This window comes from Cetorhinus maximus, chromosome 9 (assembly GCF_964194155.1).
Source record: "Cetorhinus maximus chromosome 9, sCetMax3.hap1.1, whole genome shotgun sequence".
Classification (NCBI taxonomy): domain Eukaryota; kingdom Metazoa; phylum Chordata; class Chondrichthyes; order Lamniformes; family Cetorhinidae; genus Cetorhinus; species Cetorhinus maximus.
Genome location: NC_135887.1, coordinates 63,736,259 through 63,753,947, shown reverse-complemented (window position 1 = coordinate 63,753,947; position 17,689 = coordinate 63,736,259). Strand labels below are relative to the sequence as shown.

The 17,689-nt window shown below is 48.5% G+C and overlaps 1 protein-coding gene across 1 annotated transcript in view; it reads left to right on the top strand.

Annotated features, from left to right (window-relative positions):
• Window positions 1–4,784: 4,784 nt before the first annotated feature.
• Window positions 4,785–17,689, top strand: part of LOC144685057 (carnitine O-palmitoyltransferase 1, liver isoform-like) — a 36,494-nt gene continuing 23,589 nt past the window's right edge. Inside the window, exons 1-8 of the mRNA XM_078549591.1 lie at window positions 4,785–4,921; window positions 8,417–8,576; window positions 9,732–9,871; window positions 9,955–10,126; window positions 11,643–11,744; window positions 14,470–14,607; window positions 15,431–15,508; window positions 16,594–16,701. Coding sequence (XP_078405717.1) covers window positions 8,436–8,576; window positions 9,732–9,871; window positions 9,955–10,126; window positions 11,643–11,744; window positions 14,470–14,607; window positions 15,431–15,508; window positions 16,594–16,701 — 879 coding nt within the window. The 5' untranslated portion in view covers window positions 4,785–4,921; window positions 8,417–8,435. The remainder of the gene's footprint in view (window positions 4,922–8,416; window positions 8,577–9,731; window positions 9,872–9,954; window positions 10,127–11,642; window positions 11,745–14,469; window positions 14,608–15,430; window positions 15,509–16,593; window positions 16,702–17,689) is intronic.

Genomic DNA, 17,689 nt, shown 5'->3' with positions numbered 1-17,689 from the left:
TTTATTGAGGTGGCCGAGCACTCTATTAGGGAATCAGTGTTGGTGGGACTTGTTACGACCAGTCCCCGGGTGAGGTCCCCCAATTTGTTATCTTCCCGAACAGGACCCCAATTTTGTTATATACCCCAGGTGAGGAGGAATGAGCTGGCTCCCCTCCTTTATTCAATCTCCTTGGTTGGTCACAACAAGGTTAATTTAAAGGGATCCCTTCCCTCATGGATACCTTTTCCCAGTCCAAATATATTTATCTTTTTTGAAGGAGCCAATTTAACCAGGCTTTCTTGAGTGGAAGAAAGAGTAATTTTATTAGTTACTAAAGCCCCGAGGAAAAAAAATGCAACACACATACACACAGTTCAGAAATAAGAAGTTAAGAGTTCAAATAAAAGTTTAAAAAGATATATGAATCAGTCTTTGGCTTGTCCATGAGGCATAGATGGTGAAAAGCTGCAGCTGTTAAGTTGGATGATTCCAATAAAGCTGACTTTGGCAGTTTCGCAGTCGGTTTGGAGACACTTGGTTCTGCAGTGTAGCTGAAGAGGCTGCCCTATTTCCTTTTTGATTGTGGCTCCTGTTAAGCCTTGTCTCCAGCAATAGAGAGAGAGAGACTTCACCTGCAACTGCAGGGGTGTAAAGTTGGTGGTCTTGCTGTCTCACACACACAGCACACTTGCACACACTGCCCTGCTCTGCAGCTAGCTTTTTAACCTATTTTTGATGTATATTCAAGTAAGGGGGAAAAAAAACATGTCTTGCACCCAGAGTCTGTTTTCTTTGATCTCCAAACATTTTACATTTTCTGTGATATAACTCAACAGGAGATGGATTTTTGGGTGACTGTTGAGATGTGGTAATCAGTCTTTGTCTCTGCAACCACAGGAGATTAAAATTCAGTCTCTTGTATCTTTCCTATCTCCCTTTCAAGTGTCTCTGCTTGAAGAAGGCCATGACACCTTTTCAGGTGCGACTTTCCATGTTCTCTCAGAACAGGTCTGTCAGTATAAGCCACATAGGAATTTTCCAGAAAGTGGTCACTTTACATTATCAGCCATCTTTTGCTCAGTATCCTTGCTTAAATTTTTTTAAAAACATACAAGTCTTCCTTAAAAAGTTCAATATTCCCATTAGTAATTCGTGGCTGTATTCGGCTTTTCATGACAGATTTAGATCATTCCTGATCCTCCTCCCTCGCGGAAGAATGATCCTTTGATCAGGACGTTGCTGCATTGTTTACCAGCCACTGAGCAGGAGGTTGTTGAACCTGGAGTTGTTTGCATCTGGAGTGAAATTCCTAGCTCCATTCAGCGTTGTTTTTCTGTGGTTGTTGTGAATGATGGATGTTTAAAGCAGTTAACATGTTGAAATGGGGACTGCTGAATGACACTCTGAAATTCTCAAGCGCTAATAACACCAAGACCTGAATCTGCCGAGCAGTGGCAATCCTGACCTTATTGCTGCTGGCCACGATGATTCACCCAAACCAACTCTGCCGCACATTTCTTCCAGGATCATCATCTGATCTTGGCTGTCCAGGAAATGAGACCCCTCATGCCACCAGCCCCCCTCACCCCGGGAACTCCATCAGAGCCTAGTAGAGTCAAGGGAAGACAGGACAGGCACCTTTTTAAGCTGCACCAGCTGCTGTTTTCTGTCCGGTGAGCTTAAAGGGTATGAGCTTGAGAATGGACGAGTGAATGGATGGTGGGGGTGTGGGCGGGTGGGTGAGTGAGTGGGCATTTGGGTGCTTGGGAGGGTCAGATCTGGCTGGGGATGGAGTTTGGGATATAGTTGGGTGGCTGGTAGGGGTAGTCAGATCAGGTTGGGGGTTAGTTGTGTGGCCGGGAGGGTGGGTGGATGGTTTGGTTGGCGGGGGGTGTGGGGGGCGGGGGGGTGGGTGTAGTCTGGTCTGTCGGGGAATTAGTGGGCTGGTTGGGTGTAGTCAGGTGGTGAAGGGTGAGTCGTGTCCAGTTGGGTCAGGGTGGGATGGTGGGGGTAGTTGGGTTGTGGTCCGGTCAGGAAATAGGCAGGTGGCTGGCGGGGAGGGTAGTCGAGTGGTCACAAGGGTTGGGGGTGGTCTCGATGGTAGCCATGTCTGCTCGGGGGTGGGTAGTTGGGTCAGAGAGTACTTGGGTCGAGTGAGTGGTCGATGGTAGTTGGATTGGGGGTGTGGTTGGGTTTGGGAGTATCCAGGTCAGGAGGGGTAGTTGGGTTGGGGGTGTGGTTGGGTTTGGGAGTATCCAGGTTAGGGGGGTAGTCGGGTCTGGCTGGGGGTGTGGTTGGATTGGGGAGTACTCAGGTCAGGAGGGGTAGTTGGGTTGGGAGTGGTGTGGGAGTATTTGGGTCAGAGGGGTAGTCGTGTTGGTTCAGTGGGTGTGGTTGGGTTTGGGGGTATCCAGCTCTGGGGTGGGTAGTCAGGTCAGGTTGGGGGTGTGGTTGGGTTTGGGATTATTCAGGTCTGGGGGGGGTTGGTGGAGGTGTGGTTGGATTTGGGAGTATTCAGGTCTTGGGGGGTAGTCGGGTTGGGGTTGTGGTTGGGTTTGGGAGTATCCAGGTTAGGGGGTAGTTGGGTCGGGTTGAAGGTGTGGTTGGGTTTGGGATTATTGAAGTCAGTGGGGTAGTCGGGTCGGGGGAGTGTGTTTGGGTTTGGGAGTATTTGGGTCGGGGGGTAGTCGGATCAGAGGGTGTGGTTGGGTTTGGGAGTATATGGGTCAGGGGGGTAGTCAGCTCGGGTTGGGGGTGGTTGGATTGGGGAGTATTCAGGTCGGGGGGGTGTGGTTGGGTTTGGGAGTATTTGGGTCGGGGGTAGTCGGATCAGAGGGTGTGGTTGGATTGGGGAGTATTCAGGTCAAGTGGGGTAGTCGGTTTGGGGGGTGTGGTTGGGTTTGGGAGTATTTGGGGCAGGGGGTAGTCGGGTCAGGGAGGGTGTGGTTGAGTTAGGAGTATCCAGGTCAGGGGTAGTCGTGTTGGATCGGGGGTGTGGTTGGGTTTGGGAGTATTCAGGTCAGGGGGATAGTTGGGGCCGGACAGGAGGGATGTGTTTGGGTTGGAGTATTCAGGTTGGAGTTAGTTGGGTTAGCTCGGGAGGTCTGTCAGGGTGTTGCGGGAGTAGTCGAGTGTTTGGGGGCTTGTTGGCAGTTAGGCAGGGTTAGTCTGGTGGTCGAGGGGTTATTTGGAAGGTCAGGCGGAGTGGTTGGAGGCATCTGTTTTGAAGTTTCCCTGCTGTTGAACCAGGTTTTAATCTTTCTAACATTTCCTGGGTAACTATCCAGGTAAGTCACATGGAACTATCCCAACTCTCCGTCTGTAACTCAGACTCAGAGACATTCGTGGAGAGTCTTGGGAAGCAGTGGAATTACCCATCATAAGTTTAAACTTCCTGGGAAATCTAGACATTGGTCCACAGGTCAGCACTTCCTCTGGGTCCTGACGCACATCTTGGGTCGTTCATCTGGCCTCTGATGATCCAGAGACCGGAAAATTTGGGCCCGAGACTCAGGTCAATGCTCTGCCAGTGATCCTCCAGTTTTGGAGGTGTGCCCTTGGCAAAGTGGGAGGGGTCATTATCCCCCACAGGACACAGTGCATGATGATCAGGAAGGCCCTATGATCTCATTGATCTCATTGTCTCTGATAATCAACCTCACTGATATCCTTCCTAAATCCATCATCCTGAATCCATTATCCTGAATCCATCCCACTGAATCTATCTGTCTGAATCCATCCATCCTGAATCCATTGTGCTGGATTCACTTCCCCTACTGACACTCTCTTCTATTGGTCATTCTCTATGCGAAGAAATCATCCTCTGCATTGCTGTCTGGACCTGACCCTCCACACGCTGACCTTCTGTCCTCTTGTCCAGATCCATGACATGCTGACCTTCTGTCCTCTTGCCCTGACCCTTCACACACTGACCTTCTGTCCTCTTGTCCAGACCCTCCACTCACTGACCTGACCCTCCACAGGCTGGCCTTCTGTCCTCTTATCCTGCCTCCTTGACTACCTGAAAGTATCATTTCACCTTTATTTGTTGTATCCCCTCTGTCATTAGTAGACATCTCAAAGACCCTGGCCTCTATTGGGATCAGTCCTTCAAATGTCCCATTCTCTCGGATCAGCCCCTCAAAGATCCCCTAGCCCCATGATATGCCACTCAAACATAGCCCAGTCTGTGATCAGTTTGCTGAGGCCCCCTCCCCCAGTCTGTGATTGGCCCTTGTATGTCCTCCCTTATAACTAATAGGTCCTTTAAAGACAGCCCCCTCCTGAAAGGCTCTTCTGTGATAGCAACCTCCCCAATGCCGTTTTCTGACAGTGCCCTCAAAGGGCCCCTCTATACTGCGTCTGTCTGTGAAACAGGTTTTTTGACATATCTTTCCTCTCTGACAGTAGAGCTCAGCCTTGTTGTTTTGTTCGGTTTGAACACACGGACGGGCCTGAATGGTTCCCACATTGCCAGGAGTCGTGAAAGTGTTGAAAAACTTTTCCTGGTTTTTCTTGGCTCCCTCCTCCCTCTCAGTCATAGATTGAATGACCCTGGATATTGATCTGCTCTTTGCCCGAATGTTATTGTCCCTCTTACGAGCAGGAAACAAAAATAGTAATATGCGGTGGCTGCACGTGAGCTACTGACGACTGCCTGGACCGACCTTGTTACATGACTTGAACCTCTTCAGTGTAAATAGGAACTGCTGCTAGAAGCTTCAGTCTGATTGGTGGACAACGACATAAATGTAGGGTGAGTGAGTGCACGAGCAGATTGTATTGAAGTATCTAACAGCCACCAGACTTTGGAGCCATTGAACAGGAAGAGCAGAGTGGCAGTGTATTCAGAGTTGGTGAGAAAGTGGAGTTCCTTCTCCGAATTCCTGCACCAAGAGGGTGTTAGCTTCAGGAGGTGTCCAAGGCAGAAAGAAAGAAGGTTAGACTTGAACTTGTTAAATTATGATTTTCTGTGATTACTGTCTCCCGAGAACACAATGAGAAAATAAAACTGTCGAAACTGGTTCTGTTTGGCTGGGATTGTAACTTAAAGTGGGCAGTGCCTCATGTCAAGGAGCCTCTCAGTGCTACAGCTGATACTGATAGTGTTGTTCAGGATAGCGATGAAATCCAAGCTGGAACCTGTCGGGATGTTGTGAAAATTCACACTGTGGCACAGGGTGTATCAGCTGTATGCTGGTGGGAGAGAGGGAGTGGGAGTGAGGAACTTGGCAGTTGCATTTTGTTTATTCAGTGGTTCAATGGTTAATAGATTCTGTGGCACAGCGAGGAGTTCATTGACTTGTCCTCGCAAATCTCTCCCCATCTACTTTTGGATCAATAGTCCCATTTATAAGTTGTAACTTGCGTCCGTCTCTTTCTCCTTCTCCTGATGATTTCTCAAAGCCTGGGACAAATATACTGTCAAATGTAAATAAATGGGTGGGCCGAGCCCTCATCAGGGCAGAGCGTACACAGGCTGACTGTTCCTCTCATTCTCTTGGGATCAGTGTGTTCTGTTTTGTAGTTTTGTTTTGTCCCCTTTTTCTAAACGAAACTACAAGACTAAATAAATGCAAATTGTTCAATTATTGAGGACCATGTGTGACCGAGGAGGAGAGAAGCAGATACACTGAATGTTCAGTTCACACTTGTCTTCCACAACCCCTTCCAAAAGGTTTCAGTCCCCAGTGAGACTAAATAGTGCTCTTCACACACTGTCTACATGCATGGGTAACTTGTTTTATTCTTGAGGTATTAACAAGGCTGCATGTATTCCTCATAACTCGAGTGGCTGGTGAGTTGCTGCCTTGCACAGTTGCAGTCGTTGTGGTGATGACGTTCCAGAATATCGAGCTGCTGATGATGAAGGAATTGCAAAGCGTGCCAATGCAGGATGGTGTGTGACTTGGACAGGAACTTAGAGTTCATGAGGGTTCCTGCAAAATTGCCGCTTTTGTCAATCTCAGTGGTAGAGGCTGCAGGAGAGGGAGGTACTGTCAAAGTGACACTGGTTGCTTCTTGCAGTGTATCTTGTAGATGGTACATGCTGCAGCCACAGTGCACTGGTGAAGGACAGGGTGTGGATTGAGTCCAAACAGACTGCTCTGTTAAAGCTTGCTGAGGACACACACATTCAGGCGTTCCCTCACACTCCTAATGTAAGCCCTGTGGATGGGGAAAGGGCTTTGAGGGGTCAGGTGATGAACCATTTATTCGAGAGTGCCTGATTTCTGTCTTACTCTCGTAATGTCCAGTTCAGCTTCCGGTCAGTTGTGAACTGCTGGTGATGATCTTGATCAAGGTGTTGCTGTTCGATGTCAAGGGAGATTTCTGGGCTTCCCTTGTTGGAGATGATCATTACTTTTTATTTTTATGGCTTCATATTTGCTGCATTTGTTTGTCCAGCTCTAGATGCATCTGGGAGAGGGGAGGTTAGGGACAGAGTCCTGGACAATGTTGGAGGTGATGAAGATCAGTGTTACAATCTCCATGGTTAAACCGTAAACTAAAATAACCACATTTACCAAACAACCCCCAAATGAAGAAATTACCAATTTACTCTTTGCAACTTTTGCTTTGTAATGAATCAAAATCAACACAAATTAAACAAATTAACAGGTAAATGATATTTGAAATAAAAAGGTAAATTTCACTTTAACTAGTCAATACAACAAAGATATGTCTTACACAACCAGAAGCACTTGTACCACTCCCCGTGGACCTGTAGCACCATGGGCCGTTTCAAAGTTCTCTAACTCAGACTCTGGTATATAATCTGATAGACTCTGGTCTCGCTTTCCTACTCAATCGATTTGGCCCTCGAGTCACGCTGGTAGCCATATCCCATCTGAGGTCCCCAGAGACTGCCATCATCCAAACAGCACATTCCTGCAGAAGCTAGTTTCTTGACAGCCTTGATTACACAGATTCCCCAAATACTCCTTTATCTGACCCTTAAACCCTGATAAACAGTATGGTCAGCTCCGGTAAAACTGAAGCATCAGCAGTAAAATTGTCCAATTCACAATCTCAGTTCTAACCCTGTCTTTGGCTTTCTGTCCTGTGTAACTGTATTTCACACACACACACATAGCTGTTTGTAAATGTGCCTTCTCAGTTCTCCTTTCTGTCGCAGCTCTCTGTGTCTGGCCACACGGCTTTCATATGTTAATTTCCTTCCTGTTGGTACTGTTTCCAGGTTAATGGTCACCAGGTCACATGGAGCAGTATTTCGTATTAGTCAAGAAAATTACAGTTGATCCCTTTACAATTGATGCAAACTCTTAAGTCCTTTTCAGACATTTTGAAAAGCAATTACAGATTCCACAGACATTTTAAAGAAATTACAAATGTTCCTTACTGTACTGCTTCTGGGTCAAAGGTTGTCACAGGCTGAGGGCAGTGTTTGGGTGGGAGCAGTTGGGATCACACGGTGGAGTAGTATTCTGGACACCTGGAAGAAGGGAGGCTGGGATGAAGATTCCCAGAAAAGACAAGGGCGTCAGGCTGTAGGACACCTTGGTGTTCTGGGACTGAGCCTACAGTGCAGGACACTGGCAAATTTGGAATAAATCACTGAGAAGATATTATCTTTAACTCTGATTAAAATTGTAAGAAGTTTGTGTTAAAGTGATTTAGTGAAAGAATTTTTCCTAACTTTAGAGAGAAACCATTCACTACTTCATTTTTTCATGCTTCACCTGAAGGTTGTTTGAAAGGCTGAAGATGAAAGGGCAGGGGGTGGGGGTGTGGGGGGAGCAGGGGGTGCAGGGCTGTTTGTGAACATGGTGCTGGTGATGGTGGGCTATATGTGTTGTGTCAGTGGACTGCTGTTAGTGAATTTTGCAGGACTGTCCAGTCCATAACCAGATGGAGCATTTACCTCTGTCTCCATAGCAGCTCCTCATCAGGAACACTAAATCAACGTGGAGGCTGAGTGAAGTGGGACACGTTTCAGCTCATTGTGCTTTGAGGTGACATCCAGTCACTTTTGTGGCATTGGCTGTCCTAGTTTCTGTGGTGTAACAAATGACAACTGGGAATTTGATACCAGAAATGGTAGTACCTTGTGTGCTGCTGCATCTCCATACCAGTCTCTGCTTGTCAGTGTAACTGGGGCAGGAACACACAAGAGAGCCCAGCCTCATGTTCACAGCCCTCCCACCCCTTCTCCCCCACCCTGTGTCCTGTTCTCTTGCTCCCTCCATGGCTGCTCGGTCTTCTCTGTGTCCTGTTTGCTGCCCACCACGACTGCCCCCCCACCCCCTCCACTAGTCCCTCCCCTCCCTGTCCCCGCTTGTACCAACCACCATTTTGTGTGTGTGTGCGCACTTCCGAGGAGTGCCGGCTGGTTGTTATTTATTGTTTAATAATGGCTCAGAGATCAGGGATTGTTGATTGCGACTGTTAACTCTGTGCGTTCCACTTTTAGCCAGATTTAATCAACAGGCATGGCAGAAGCTCACCAGGCTGTGGCCTTTCAGTTCACAGTCACCCCAGATGGGATCGACTTGCGCCTGAGCCATGAGGCGCTGAAACAAATCTACCTGTCCGGCCTGCGTTCATGGAAGAAGAGAATTCGACGGTACAGGGTGAGCTCCGGGGTGCTCAGCATTCACCATTGTTGCTCTAGAACGAGTCAGGAGGTCCATTCATTACAGTGTGAACTTCTTGTCACTGTAAGCTAGCTCTAAGGCACAGCTCACTGACACCAGCCCTCCAGCCATACAGAAGCCTTCCTCGGCTCACCGAGAGCAGCCCTCCGACCTTCCCACCTCCCAACCTTCACAAAGCCTCCATATCTCAGGGCTGGGGCTGGAACTTGTGACCGTCTGATTCAGGGTGAGAGTGTTACCCAGTCAGACAAGCATGACAAAATCGAACCAGCAGGAATAATCTTGGGAGGGGAAAGAGGGCAGGCACTTCGGTTCAGCCAGGAGCTGACGATCCAGGGAAAACCGGTGGCGGTCTTTGCAAGGCAGTTTGAAGGGTCAGGTGAAAGATCAGGACCTCCAGGGTAGTTTTGTCAGGATTATGGCTGGAGAGGGTCTTTAACACGATGGCAGGCTGGTGTGGGGGGTGTGAGGAATGTCATGTTGATGTCTGGCTTGGTTCAGTGGCTAACATTCTCACCTCTGATTCAGAAGGTTCTGGGTTCAAATCCCGCTCCAGAGACTTGAGCACATAAGAAGGGCTAATGATTCTGTGCATGGCTGAGGGAATGCTGCACTGTTAGAGGTTCAGTACTGAGGGAGTGCTGCACTGTCCAAGGGTCCCACTGAGGGAGTGCTGCAGTGTCAGAGGGTCAGTACTGAGGGAGTGCTGCAGTGTCAGAGGGTCAGTACTGAGGGTGTGCTGCAGTGTCAGAGGGTCAGTACTGAGGGTGTGCTGCAGTGTCAGAGGGTCAGTACTGAGGGTGTGCTGCAGTGTCAAAGGGTCAGTACTGAGGGTGTGCTGCAGTGTCGGAGGGTCAGTACTGAGGGTGTGCTGCAGTGTCAGAGGGTCAGTACTGAGGGTGTGCTGCAGTGTCAGAGGGGGTCAGTACTGAGGGAGTGCTGCACTGTCTGAGGTCCCATATTTCAGATGCCCCTTCTGCTCTCTCAGGTGGACAGAAAGGAATCACTGGCAGTTTTTTCGAGGGGCTGGTGGTGGGGGATGGGGGGGGGGGTGGGGGGGTGGGGTTCTCTCTGGTGCCCTGGTCAATATTTATCCCTCTGAGTCCAGTGTCATTCTCTCTCTCTTTCCAGAATGGTATCCTGACTGGTGTTTACCCAGCCAGCCCCTCCAGCTGGATCTTTGTGGTAGTAGCAGTGATTGCGACCATGTATGCAAGGGTTGACCCCTCCCTAGGGATGATCGACAGAATCAGGGATCATCTGCCCACCAAGTATGTGATCAAAATTGCAGCTTGCTAAGGAAAGCATTGATTGTCATTTGCTGTAAATTCAATCTCTCTCTGTTCTCTGGCAGTGGTTACCTGTCCAACCAAAGCGAGAGTATTCTGAGTGGGCTGCTCTTTGGTACAGGGCTGTGGGTTGCCCTCGTCTTCACTATGCGTCAGACTCTCAAGCTGCTCCTGTCCTACCATGGCTGGATGTTTATTGAACATGGCAAACCTCCTCCCAGTGTGAAAATCTGGATGGTGAGTTGAATCTTCTCGATACCAGAGACATTAAGAGCATAAGAACTAGGAGCAGGTGTAGGCAATTCAGCCCCTCAAGCCTGCCTCACCATTCAATACGATCATGGCCGATCTCATTTCGGCCTCAACTCCAATTTCCCGCCCTTTCCCAATAACCTTTCAACCTGTTACTAATTAAAAATCTATCTATCTCCTCCTTAAATTTATTCAGCGTCCCGGCATCCACTGCACTCTAAGGTAGTGAATTCCACTGATTCACAACCCTTTGAGGAAAGTAATTCCTCCTCATCTCTGATTTTAAATCTACCACCCCTTAGCCTAAAACTATGGTGCCTCGTTCTAGAATGCCCCACAAGGGGAAACATCTGCTCCACGTCTACTTTGTCTATCCCCTTTAGCATCTTATATACCTCAATTAGATCTCCTCTCATCCTTCTAAACTCTAGCGAGTATAGGCCTAAACTGCTCAATCTCTCCTCATAAGACAAACCCCGCATCTCTGGAATCAATCTAGTGAACCTCCTCTGAACCGCCTCCAATGCAACTACATCCTTCCTCAAGTAAGGGGACCAAAACTGTGCACAGTACTCCAGGTGCGGTCTCACCAATGCCTTGTACAGTTGCAACAACACTTCCCTATTTTTATACTCTATTCCTTTAGCAATAAATGTCAAAATTCCATTTGCCTTCCTTATTCCTTAATGCACATCATAAACTGTAGAGAGGGGAGGGGCTTTCTCCATGTCTGCACAATAACTGGTTTGATTTGTTTAAATGGGTTGTTAGCCCTCCTCCACAGCAGTTTCCTGCCCTCTGTCTCAGAATGCTTTGTATCGGTATTTACCAGACTCTGCCCTGGTGCCTCTTCCTGCGCCTGAGAGGATCCTGAGGGCTGGAAACAGCCAATGGTGAAGTGCACCTGCACGGGCCATGGCGTAGGTGGGCTAGGGTCTTCAGCACATGTTTGGAGGTGCAACAGTCACAAAGGAAATGCTCAGGAGAAATGAAGAGAATCATCAGGTTCATAATTTGCACAAACCTCAAAGAGAGCAATTCATTTAAAAGCTGCAGCCAGTAATTAGCAAAGTTCATAATTAGATCTTTACAAGAGCTTGGTTGGATGGTCGTTTGGGCTGTGCTTGGGTTTGGGTGCTGGTCTCTCTTGGTTAGGTTTGTGCTTGGGTACTGGTCTCTCTGTTGGGTTTGAGTTCTGGTCTCTCTGGGTTGGGTTTGGGTTCTGGTCTCATTGTGTTGTGTTTGGGTTTGGGGACTGGTCTCTCTGGTGTTTTGGGTTTGGGTGCTGATCTCTCTGTTGGGTTTGAGTTCTGGTCTCTCTGGTGGGTTGCGTTTAGGTGCTGGTCTTTCTGTTGGATTGTGTTTGGGTTTGGGTGCTGGTCTCTCTGTTGTGTTGGGTTTGGGTGCTGGTGTCTCTGTTGGGTTGGGTTTGGGTGATGGCATCCAGATGCTTGAGTTTCATTGTGCTTATTTCTAAACTTCAGTTCTTTTCTCCTCACAGTTGTTGGTGAAGATTTTCTCTGGCCGCAAGCCGCTGACATACAGCTTCCAGACCTCGCTTCCTCGGTTACCAGTACCTTCCATCAAGGACACCATGAGGAGGGTATGTGGCAACCTGGGGATCATTCAACTCCTCCGCTCGGTACCACTCTGTACATCCTGCACTGCAGCAATGCACTGGGGGGAGAGGCTGTCTCACAGCACAGTATCTTAGATTGTGTTCAAAGGTCACTTGAAGTTTGATAAACACTGCGATTTTTAGATAACTGCCCTATCACATCTTTGTCCAGCTGGTTAGGCATTGAAGTTACTCAACAAATTAGATTTGACTCAGCCTTTATTTACCCAAGGGAGTTTCTGGGAGATCAGCATTCCTATGACTTGAGTAGGAAACTCATTGTGCCCAGTGTTGAAACTGAATTTGAAAGCTGTATACAAAAGTATCAGAGCTTTCTTCTGTATCTCACCCCGTGTTGTACCTGTACTGGGAATGTTTGATGGGGACAGTGTGGGGGGAGCTTTACTCTGTATCTAACCCTGTGCTGCACCTGTCCTGGGAGCGTTTGATGGGGACAGTGTAGAGGGAGCTTTACTCTGTATCTAACCCCGTGCTGTACCTGCCCTGGGAGTGTTCCGTCTTCACCCAAGAGAATGAGGATGAAGGTATCGAACTTGGGGAGAGAGACTGCGAGGTTCTTAAGCAAATTGTTCTAGGGAGTGACAAGGTATTGGAGGTGTTGGCAGGCTTAAAAGTGGACAAATCTCCAGGTCCGGATGATTTGTGTCGCAGACTGCTGAGGGAGGCAAGGGAGGATATCGCAGGGGCTCTGACCCGAATTTTTAATTCATCTCTGGCCACAGGGGAGGTGCCAGAGGACTGGACAACAGTTAACGTGGTTGCGCTATTTAAGAAGGGTTGTAGAGAGAAGCCAGGGAACTACAGGCCAGTGAGTCTCACGTCAGTGGTAGGGAAACTATTGGAGAAATTTCTGAAGGAGAGTATCTATCTCCACTTGGAGAGGCAAGGATTGATCAGGGATAGTCAGCATGGCTTTGTCAGTGGAAGGTCATGCCTAACAAATTTGATAGAATTTTTTGAGGAGGTGACCAGGTGTGTAGATGAGGGTAGTGCAGTTTATGTAATTTATATGGATTTCAGCAAAGCCTTTGACAAGGTCCCACATGGGAGACTTATAAAGAAGGCAAAGGCACATGGGATACAGGGTAATTTGATAAGGTGGATTCAAAATTGGCTTAGTTGTAGGAGGCAGAGGGTAATGACAGAAGGCTGCTTTAGTGACTGGAAGCCAGTATCCAGTGACGTACCACAGGGATCTGTGCTGGGTCCCCTGTTATATGTTATTTATATAAACGACATAGATGACTATGTGGGGGGTAGGATTAGTAAGTTTGCGGATGACGCAAAGATTGGCCGGTGGTTAACAGTGAGGTTGAGTGTCTTGGGCTACAGGAAGATACAGATCTGGTCAAATGAGCAGATAAGTGGCAGATGGAATTTAACCCTGAAAAGTGTGAGGTGATACACTTTGGAAGGAGTAATTTGACAAGGAAGTATAATGAACGGCATGGCATTAGGAAGTTCTGAGGAACAAAGGGACCTTGGTGTGTGTGCCCATAGACCTCTGAAGGCGGAGGGGCATGTTAGTGGGGTAGTGAAAAAGGCATATGGGACACTTGCCTTTATCAACCGAGGCATAGATTACAAAAGTAGGGAGGTCATGTTGGAGTTGTATAGAACCTTGGTGAGGCCACAGCTGGTTCTGGTCGCCACATTATAGGAAGGATGTGATTGCACTGGAGGGGGTGCAGAAGCGATTCACCAGGATGTTGCCTGGGATGAAACATTTAAGTTATGAAGAGAGGTTGGATAGACTTGGGTTGTTATCATTGGAGCAGAGAAGACTGAGGGGCGACCTGATCGAGGTGTACAAGATTATGAGGGGCATGGACAGGGTGGATAGGGAGCAGCTGTTCCCCTTAGTTGAAGGGCCAGTCATGAGGGGACATAAGTTCAAGGTGAGGCGCAGGAGGTTTAGGGGGGATGTGAGGAAAAACTTTTTTACCCAGAGGGTGGTGATGGTCTGGAATGCACTGCCTGAGAGGGTGGTGGAGGCGGGTTGCCTCACATCATTTAAAAAGTACCTGGATGAGCACTTGGCACATCATGACATTCAATGCTATGGGCCAAGTGCTGGTAAATGGGATTAGGTAGGTAGGTCAGTTGTTTCTCACGTGTCGGTGCAGACTCGATGGGCCGAAGGGCCTCTTCTGCGCTGTGATTCTGTTTGATGGGGATAGTGTAGAGGGAACTTTACTCTGTATCTAACCCCATGCTGTACCTGCTGTGCGTTGTCCCTCTTGTTTAGGTTGATGTTTTCCGTTATTGTTCACTGAGCTGCGAGTCTATCTCCCTGTCCTGTAGGTGGTAATGTGAATAATTAGCCCTGTCAAGGGTTGATTGTTGCTTTGAATGACCCCCCAATCTGTGTTATTAATCATTAACCAGCTGAATATGTAAACAATCTTCCATGCTGGAACTGCTCCTCCGTTGTTTGAATTGAATTGGCCCTGCCGGGGCCTGGTGTCCAACAGGAGTTAGCCTTTCAACTGTCTCCCAGCCAAAATCGCTGACTGTCGCTTGACGTCACAGATGTGAGAGCACAATTTGCCCTGTGCTACTTCCTCAAGATCTGTCCAACACTGATCACAAGCCCATGTTACAGTAACATCATAACTATGCCTCTGAATCCAATTGCATGACAGTGCTGTGAATGGAGTTGCTTGAATTCTCTTTTTTTCCTCTCTAGTACCTGGAGTCAGTGCATCCACTTCTGGATGATGAGCAGTTCAAGCGAATGCAGGCTCTGGCTCAAGACTTTGAACGGAAGGTGGGACCAAGACTTCAGTGGTACCTGAAGCTGAAATCCTGGTGGGCCACCAACTATGTGAGTAAATGTTTGTCAAATGATTCAGTGGGGAAAGGGTCAGACTTGCTCGATCCATATTCAGTCTGGTGCCCATGCTCGAGCTGAAGTCACCACGTGATTGTCCAAGGCCAGTCTGCAGGTACAGCTCCAAACACGGGACCACTAGCTTCACAAGCCTGACTCCTGAAGCTGTTGCCTGATTGTAAAGATGCACCGTGAGGTGGTCAGGAATGGCCTCTCACTGAAGGCATGTCAGGTGTGAATGGCCACACTCCACACTGTAGGTTGTGGCTGTGGAGTGAACTGACCAACCACTGCAGCTTCCACCAGGAGTGGAAGAAACTCTCTCACTTCCTCTCTCACCATTCTCTCTCACTCTCTCCCCCCTTTCTCTCTCTCTCTCTCTCTCTCTCTCTCTCTCTCTCACTGTCTTGCCATCCCTAGTTCCTTCACCCCTTCCTCTCCCTCTCTCTCATCTCTTTCTCAATTCTGTCTCTCTATCTCTCTCTCATGTTCTCTAACCAGCTCCCACTGTTTCAATATATTATGTAGAATAAGTTGGGCTCAAAGAGAATATTTAACTTTTAAAATAAACCGCATAGCAATTCTCCCTCACTCTCTTTGGTGAGAGAACAATGATAGTGGGCACTTGTGGACCGGCTCCAACTCGCTTCTGTGTTTGCTTGTATTTCCTGCTAGATCTGAAGACTAGCAGTTTGGGTTTCTGTGGACCCATCTGCCCCTAGGCCCATCAGTTAGCAGCTTCTGGCGGCTGAGCTAGCAGAGGCTGCAGAGTTTGAATGTGTGACACTGTCTGCTTTGACTCTGCTCTAACACACAGGTCAGTGACTGGTGGGAGGAGTATGTCTACCTGCGAGGCCGTGGGCCCATCATGGTGAACAGCAATTACTACGCTATGGTGAGTTCCACCCTCAGGAGTTCAGTTCTCATCTGGGCAGCGCCAGCTCCCCGATACCACAGGGTCAGCCCTTGGCGGGGGGATTGGGGAGGGAAGTTTCTCTGGCTGCAGGTGGACGAAGGAGATTTTAGATTGTGGGGGGTGCTGCTGGGGGGCTTGTGTCCAAGTTTGGCTGGGATTGGGATTGATTGTGTCCGGGTCGGATATTGGGGCCCCAGGAGGCAACAGGCTGGCCGCACAGTTTTAGCTGTCATGCAGGTTTGTGTTTGGGTGTGTGAGTCTGAGCGTGCGGATTTCTGTATCTGTATGTGTCTGTGCATGCGGGTTTTTGTGTGGGTATGTGACTGTGCGTGTGGGTATGTGTCTGCGTGCAGGTTTGTGTGCAGGTGTGTGTCTGTGCATGCAGGTTTGTGTGTGGGTGAGTGTGCTCTGCATGCAGGTTTGTGTGTGTCTGTGAATGCCAGGTTTTGTGCGGGTGTGTGTCTGTGCTTGTGGGTTTGTGTGTGGGTGTGTGTAGGTTTGTGTGTGTCTGTGACAGTGGGTTTGTGTGTGGGTGCATGCCTGTGCATGTGTGTCTGTCTGTGCATGCAGGTGCATGTCTGTGAGTGTGGGTTTGTGTGGGGTGAGTGTGGCCTGTGCGTGTGGGTTTGTGTGGGTGCGTGTGCCTGTGCACGCGGGTTTGTGTGTGGGTGTGTGACTGTGCGGGTTTGTGTGCAGATGTATGTCTGTGCGTGCAGGTTTGTGTATGGGTGAGTGTGCCTCTGCGTGCGGGTTTGTGTGTGTATGTGTGTGTGCGTGGGTTTGTGTGTGGATGTTGGTTTGTGTGTGGATGTGTGTGTCTGTGCGTGCAGGTTTGTGTATGGGTGTGTGTGCCTCTGCGTGTGGGTGTGTGTGTCTTTGTGTGTGGGTGTGACTCCGCGTGCAAGTTTGTGCACGGATGTGTGTCTGTGCGAGCGGGTTTGTGTGTGTGTGTCTGCGTGAGCGGGTTTGTGTTTGTGTGCGTGTGGGTTTGTGGTTTGTCTGTGCGGTTTATGTGTCTGTAACTTTGTCTCAATTAATAGGTAATAATGGTAATTTATTTTCAGGATTATCTGTACATTATTCCAACGTGGAAGCAGGCAGCTCGAGCTGGGAACACCATCCATGCCATGTTACTGTACCGGCGTAAACTTGATCGGGAGGAAATTCGCCCTGTACGTAGCCTCCCATTCCATCTCCACCTCATGCCCATTTCCATCATCCAACCCTGCCTATCCTTTCACTGCCCCCTCACCCACATCTCACTGCCCCTTCCCTATCCTCCAAAATAATCCTCCACCTACTGCCTCCCTCCCAGGGTCACCTCCTCCCTAACCCCATGCCACCCCTCCCACTTCCCCACCCTATCTACCCACTGCATTGCCCCACCCACTCCACTGCCCTCTCCTCCTTCCTGCTGCACTACCCCACTGCCCCCACACTCCCACTCTCACTTATTTCTCCTCCCGGTGCACACTCTGTCTATCTGTCTATCTCTTGTTTGTCCCTATTCCAACTCTCTCTGTCCCTTTTTTTGTTCTCCCTTATCTCTCTCTCCTGTTCTCTCTGTCTCTCTCATTTCCTCTGTGTCATATATTTTATACCTTGGAGCTATGCAGAGATGACACCAGTTTCTATGTGTGTAACAGGTTTTATTCACAGTGATTTAACATGTCAACTTCATGCTTCAACTCTATCCTCCAACAACTTGTACAGTTTGTTTGCTTTTCTCTGAGTCCACACACAGCCTTCACTAATCAAGCATAGTCAGCATCAATAGTAAACAGCCTCACGTAATCAAGCACAGAACAACTAAACATGACACCCAGCACCCTTCTCTCTCTCATTCTTCTGTCTTTCATTTCCCTCATCAATACCTGCCTTCTCTCCTTATCTAGTTCCTCGCCCGCTTGCCCATCTCTTTTGCTTGTCTCTCTCCACCAAATCACTCCATCCCTCCCTTTCCTTCCCCAAAAGTGTTTGCATGAACCTCGAGTTAATTCTTAATTCAAATTTTCAAATGAGTGCTAATGAAGTTGATACAGTTGCAAACTCCAAGTGACTTTCCTCAGTGAGGCGGGTGGAGAATATAAAGAGCTGAAGGAGAAGATCGGATATCTCTACTGATGTTAAAACATTCATTCACACTGTCAGTCAGTAACC